General features: G+C 36.9%; 1 protein-coding gene across 2 annotated transcripts; it reads right to left on the bottom strand.

Annotated features, from left to right (window-relative positions):
- Nucleotides 1–2922: 2922 nt before the first annotated feature.
- Nucleotides 2923–6340, bottom strand: LOC137748364 (UDP-galactose/UDP-glucose transporter 4-like). Of its 2 annotated transcripts, XM_068488509.1 has the most exons (7): nucleotides 5824–6339; nucleotides 5196–5224; nucleotides 4850–5051; nucleotides 4231–4473; nucleotides 4017–4118; nucleotides 3816–3923; nucleotides 2923–3585 (listed from the first exon to the last, which is right to left on the bottom strand). In XM_068488509.1, exons 1-7 carry the CDS (start codon nucleotides 5947–5949, stop codon nucleotides 3328–3330), a joined length of 1068 nt encoding a protein of 355 aa, XP_068344610.1. In that variant the 5' UTR covers nucleotides 5950–6339; the 3' UTR covers nucleotides 2923–3327. The 2 variants fall into 2 exon arrangements, with proteins under 2 accessions (XP_068344610.1, XP_068344609.1); XM_068488508.1 differs by having other exon boundaries at nucleotides 3816–4118; nucleotides 5824–6340.
- Nucleotides 6341–6555: the final 215 nt, after the last annotated feature.

Genomic DNA, 6555 nt, shown 5'->3' with positions numbered 1-6555 from the left:
GTAAACCAATTCCCCGACACCCCAAAAGGGTCTGCTCTCCAGTGCAAGAGGGTAACCTAATTGCTCTCCAGTGCGAGAGGGTAAACTAATTGCTCTCTAGTGTGAGAGGGTAAACTAAATCCCCGACACCCATTTGGGTAAGCTCTCCAGTGCGAGAAGGCCACATAGCTTAAAAAATCGAATGCTTGAAGAACTAAGCAACAAATTTTGAAAAATCAAACTCAAGTGGTTTCCTCATTTTCAGCAGGCAGCCCAGACGTGGTAGCCCAAACAATTGCCTATTCCATGCCACTTCCTCGGCCCATGCTGAACCAATCCTTGGCTTTAATCAAGCTGAGCTGCTCAAGCAATGGCCCCTACCACATCACCTCATTGGCCTATGCCAAACCAACTCCTGGCCCCTGCTAGCCGACATGCCGCACCACCCCAACGACTGCGCCGTGGCAGCACCACCCAAGAAGAAGACAAGAAGAAATTAAGTTTTTATTACATTGGTGAGGGACGGAGAAGACGAAGAAAGCAAAGAAAGACGGTCATTTGCACGGGCAAGATGTAGAAGATTGCTAGAAGAGGGAACAAATATCCTCTAAGCTCTCTCTCTCTCTCTCTTGTAGGGTAGAATAAATCACTCTCCAAAGTTGATTTAATAACCCACTTAAGGTGGACTTAAATAAGCTTTGAGAGAAATTTATTTCCCTTTCCTACAAGGATCTAATTTCATATTAAAGAGGGAATCTACATCAAAACAGGAAGCGATCCTAAGTTTCCTAGAGCAAGAAGATCTCTACACTTGTTGCCCTTTCCTACGAGCAGCCCAGCAGGTGTAGGGACATTTATGGAGCCAAAAATAATCATAAGGCGACACGTGGATTTTTGGTAAAAAGGGCAAAGCTACCCCTGAGACACACTAGTTGTCCTACGCACGAGCAGTGGACAATCATTCTTTAATCTAGCCAAGAGTGTCCAAAATAGGTAACAAATTTCAAATTATCTCATCCATCCTCATCTTAGGTAATTACTTCATAACCTACAAATTATTCCATACAAATGGAGATTAATTGGCTAATTAATGGATTAATTCCTAATTAATCCATTAATCACCAATTAAATCACCCATTTTCACACAAAAAACCTCTAAGGGCCGGCCACCTCCATTCCCTATATATATGACCCTATTTTCTCTAAAAAGCTAAGTCCACATTCTTGTAAAACTCCAAAAACTCTCCAAACATTTTTTCTCTCTAAATTCTAACTTTGACATTGGAGGTTTTTTCAACCAAAGCCCCCCGCCCCCCCCCCCCCCCCCCCCCATTCATCGTGGAGACGTGAGGTTCTTGGTCTTAACCTAAGGTGTAAATTGTTTTGTATGCACAATTTTGTCCAAGATTAAGAAGGCGAAAATTTGCATCCATAATTTTCTACCGTTTTACTATCTATAAATTCAAGTGTTTTTCATACATCAGCTCAGCTGGGACGTTAAATACCTCAATCAAGGGTAAACAAAGATAAAGGGAGTAAAAAAAAGAGAGGGGGTGTGAGTTGCCACTCTGCATGCATGCAAGTGGTTCAACCCGTTGCCAACTTGCCACGTCTCTCACTTGGTTGCAAGTATAAATGAGTGGCGATCGAGCCTGCCTTGGTCTGCCTCAAAAATTACATCACCTGAATATTTTAAGAAACAAAGAAATGAAAAAGAAAACTTTGGAAACGTGAAAGAATAGACCAAAATAAATATGTATTAAAATACATGATTTATTGAATGGAAAGTGGTTTAAGAAATTCAGAGAGGATTCTCATTCGTTTTAAAAGTCTTCCCCACGCAACTCCAAGATTAAATTTTTTTTTTTTAATTTTATGTATTTCCTTCGTTGTCGGTTTAGTTATCACATGGTGTTCAGCACTAACAGCTAGCTAATTTGTCAATTTTCCTACTTAATTATGTTTAGCAATCCAAAGCAAACGGGATTATCCTAATCTATTGGGAAATGGAAATGCCCCAAAATGGGTTCAATCTACCTAGGCAGTTAGTTAAGTGGTAATTATATTCTCTGATCAAACCATTATAACGAAGGAAAACTAATGAAAAAAACTTAAAAATTTTGAGTTTTAACGATAAGGACAAAATAAAAGGTAAAGTGAATAGTACCAAGATTGACTTTTTAGTATAAAAATATGATTTTTCGTTAAAATAAACAGTACCAGGAGTTTTTCGTTAAAATTCTCGTATAAGAATGGGGGTTTAATACTCTAATCTATATTTTAAAGTTATGAGCTCATGCATTACCTTGCCTACCGGAAAGTACAAATAAATTATCATAACCATAAGAGGCAAAGGGTCAACCCATTAAAACCAGAATTGGACTTCTAAACGAGTTTTCTTTCACTAAATAAAATATCTAAAATTGACTACCGCATGGTGATTTAGTGGTTAAAGATAAATTCTAGATTCGTATTTTGACCGTCGTGGTAAAGACACCAGCTGGTTCCTTTTTTTATTAAAAAATAAAAAATAGGAACTGTTATTAGCACTTCAGAAATATCATTCTAAACTCCTCGCAAGTGTATTTTTTTTCTTCTAATTATAAAAAGTTAAGTATAAAATGAGATTTTCAGAATGCCAATAACAATTCCTTAAAAAATATCTAACATTCTTATTAATCTTTACATGTCGTATGTTTGAATATCATTAATAGCCAATCCGAAACAACCTAATGTTAATAACCAATTCGATAACAACCTATCTCCGAATATTGTTAATAGCCAATTCGATAACAACCTAACTCTGCAGTATATATCCTTGTATTAAGTTTCTTGGCCAAACGTCTATTTTTTTAAAGAAAAACTAATGAAAAGACTTGAAAACTTTAAGTTTTAACGATATGAAAATTCATCAACTGTACTAAATCTGAAAGGCCATAATCAAAACAACAGTAACTTATCCGAGCTCTGAAATTCAGCTTCATATTCCAAAACATTCACAAAAAGAAAAGCTGGTAACTGTGGGGGTTTCTAACACTTTGACAACAAATATAAAGAATTAAAAAACAAAGGACACAATACAAAGAATTAAACTGGAGGTTAAAAAAAACAGAAAAAAAAAAAATAAAACATAAAAATCCCTAATGTTCTTATTTGGCATAATTAAAATTGAGAATTGTTATTAGCACTCCAAAAATGTCATTATACACTCCAAACTTTCTATATTAGGAAAGAAAAATACAGTTGTGAGGAGTGTAGAATGAGATTTTTGGAGTACCAATAACACTTCCCTTAAAATTTGCTAAATAGCTGCTGAGAAATGAGGAACCAATTAAGCAGGTTGGTGTTTCAGACCAATTGACTCTTTTCTTCCTTTTCTCCGGCGTTTTCTAGTCGGATTCTATCGTTTTCAATCGGAGCAGGTTTTGAAGTGTTGGTCTTGGAAGACGGGGTTGAAACTCTCTGGTGTGGGTTATTTTCCGGCAGGAGTTTCAGTGTGATCCCCATACCTATGAGCAGAAGTCCGGTCCCGTGCTCTTCAGTTAATGGCTTTGTGAATATCATGTATGACAGCAGTAATGTGACGGCCTTTCTGGCCGTTGTGATCTGATATAAAAACAAGGGATTCAATCAGCATATTTCAAAGGAATTTATATGGTTCACATTGTACTATATGCTTGTTCGTATTCGTGCATATGATATTTAATGTTGCCTAAGAAACAACTCTTGCTTTGAAAATGCCACTTGAAAATAAATGTGATTTCAAGATATTTATAACAAGGTATGGTACCACATTGAGATGTCTAGGCACAAATAGACTTGTGACAAGAATGTACCATGGCTGTGGTGGCGGCTCCGAAAAGTGCAATGAGGGAAAGGACGGACACTTGGCCGACAAATGTGGCCATGGCTTCGAAGACTAACACGCCATACACGTATGGATGCTGCATAATACCAAAAAGATTTGTTAGACATTGTGAGGCTTGTGTGATGCATGTAACATGGTGGAATCTTAGGATTTTTGGATTGCAAGTTACCTGCCAACATGAGTTCCATGCTTTGAATAATTCCCCTGTCAAAAGCATTGGTGGAATCAAGAAAGGTAGGCCAACCACTGTAGAGCAAAACAGCATCTCCATCTGTGGATTAGGATAAAGGAAAGCACAAAATTATATGAAAAGTCACATATTTTTCATGAACAAGTTTCGAGTTCACGTTTAATGCAAAGAGAATCTAATAGCATAACGTCACCTGTGTGGTTTCGGGATTCATGGTAAAGATAGCTTCTTGCAAGTTACCCAAAAAGGAATCCATGATTAAAGCACCCGATACCATCAGAACACCAATCACGCTGAAGTTGGGAGATGTTTGTGCATCTGCTAGGGTGAATAGGATCAAACCCACCACCAAAAGAAGTGCAGAAACGTATTCGTGAGGTGGGTATTTTCGTCTCAAACCTGGTATGAAGGCTCCCATTACCATCACAGGCAGAACCTGAAATACCAAAATCATGAACCTAAAGTCAGAAAACCGAGAGCAACAGTAGACGGCACTTCCAATTCCAGTTGATAGCAATCAAGTACAGGGAAATTCCACAATTGCATTACTCAAAGTACAAACTAGCTTAAAAAAATGACATCTTTTTACTTAGTTACTTGGGTAAGAACTTAAATCAAACGCTCTAACTCTGCAACGCCCCACTTCCCCAAAAAGAAGAAGAATCATCTCAAATCTGCCCCTCTTAACAAGCAAGTAATTTTTTTACCTCTATTTTTTACTCTCAATTTTATCCGCATTGAATGGTTATCCAGCTAAAATTAGTTGCTGGAACTGAAAAACCAAATTTCCATATAAATTTTCACATCTTTACCTTTGTCGATTTGAACATGAGCTGTGCCGGATAGTTGAGAAAAGCCAAAGAGCCTTTGGTAAGTCCATGGGACCCCATAAGCACAGCAGAAAGCTTCACATAAGTCTTCCATGGATTCACCATTTGCTTGGTGGTGAAGCCTTGCAGGTATATCAGAAATAGATACACAAATCCTTGGACAAATGTGAAGTACCAACCATAGCTGCAACAAGAAATTCAAAATAAACATAAACAGGTCCTAATCGTAAAGCCCGAAATCAAGCACTTTCAAAACTATTTGGCAAACAAAAACACTTCCAAAATTTAAAAAATAAAAAATAAATAAATATCCATTCGATTCGCTTACCTGAATTGTAGCCTGTTATACACATATTCCTGAAAATGAGCCAAAAAATATGATTTAATTAGCAATTCAAACAAGTAAAAATTTGTATAAGAAAAAAATCGATTGCTTTGGGGATACAAGGCTTCAAAATTTTAATTCATTCCTGAACGTGCAATGAACTGGATACATTAATTAAAAAACGCGGACCAAAATTATATCAAGTTGATCTTTTGATTTCCTAAAAATGTAAACTAATAGAATAATCAGACCCAATGGTCCCAAAACCAAACGGAGGATTAAAGTTTTTATTTGATAATTGTTTGCTCAATTTTCTCAGCAACCAAACAAATACAAAAGCAGTAGAATATTATTAAATAAAAATCGCAGGTCTGCTATGAACGAAACAATTCCTTGCACAGAAGAGAAAGCTTAATCCGTTGCTTGGTTGCTAAGACACCAAACAGAAAAGGGGGATACCCAAAGACTAAAAAAGTTGTCATCCAAAAAACTTTCCCACTAACCAAACAGAAAAAATAGCTTTAGACCATGAGATTTTCCTTTATTTCCAGGCTCAGTTTCTCGGCAACCAAACAGGCGCCGAATTTTTCCCTTACAATAATAACATATAAAACAGAGTGAAAGAAAATACCTCGCAGACACCATTAACAAGGTAGCCAAAGAAGAACCCAGAAGAGCAAAGGAGGAATTGTTGCCATTTGGGTCTGTCAGAGAGCGAAATCCCAAAAAGGAACCGAGCTCGCTCATCGTTCTTCATCGATTTGAATCGTTTTCTCACCGACCCAAGTGGGTGTACTGGAAATTGGGTACCCAAGAAAGAGCTCAGAAATTTCAAAATCAAGGAGAAATTGGGCAGAAAAATGGTGGATTTTTACCAAAAAAGAATGCGGAATATATGGAGTTCATTACAGTTGGTGATGCACTTGCATGTTGACTATCCCAACACAGAAAAGGAGGAGAGAGGAAAATGATCTCTATATAAAAGGACAATGGTATCGGGTTGAACACGGTGACTATTTATTCTTTACTTGTGAAGAATGATGCCAGATGTTGAGAGGGTGGAGAGAGTTTTTGGACTCAGAGTCGGAGCTCTTTCTAGTTTTCGTCGCACTCTTTCGCCTCTTCGAGTTGGCAACGCGTCAGAGGAAAAGAAACGGACAAGGGTTTTTGTTTTCTAAAGTAATTATTATTATTATTATTATTTTTGAAGAAACGATAATAAAGTCTACAAATGTAGAAGAGTAAAGTAAATCTCGCACTGAGTTAGTTATAATAAATTTAATTTAAATTCGTATTTGAAAAACGAACTTAAAATATTTTACTTACAAGTGGACAAGAATGACAATAGACTGCAATATTAAAT

Source organism: Pyrus communis, chromosome 10 (assembly GCF_963583255.1).
Source record: "Pyrus communis chromosome 10, drPyrComm1.1, whole genome shotgun sequence".
In the NCBI taxonomy this organism is placed as follows: domain Eukaryota; kingdom Viridiplantae; phylum Streptophyta; class Magnoliopsida; order Rosales; family Rosaceae; genus Pyrus; species Pyrus communis.
The sequence above is the reverse complement of the archived record's forward strand: the minus strand, read 5'-3'. Positions and strand labels throughout refer to the sequence as shown.

Coding starts and splice junctions, on each gene's coding strand:
- LOC137748364 (XM_068488508.1), bottom strand. CDS start 5,949: ATGAAGAACGATGAGCGAGCTCGGTTCCTTTTTGGGATTTCGCTCTCT. Junction 4,119..4,230: donor TGAATCCCGAAACCACACAG/GTGACGTTATGC, acceptor CCTAATCCACAG/ATGGAGATGCTGTTTTGCTC. Junction 3,586..3,815: donor GAGCCGCCACCACAGCCATG/GTACATTCTTGT, acceptor TTTTTATATCAG/ATCACAACGGCCAGAAAGGC.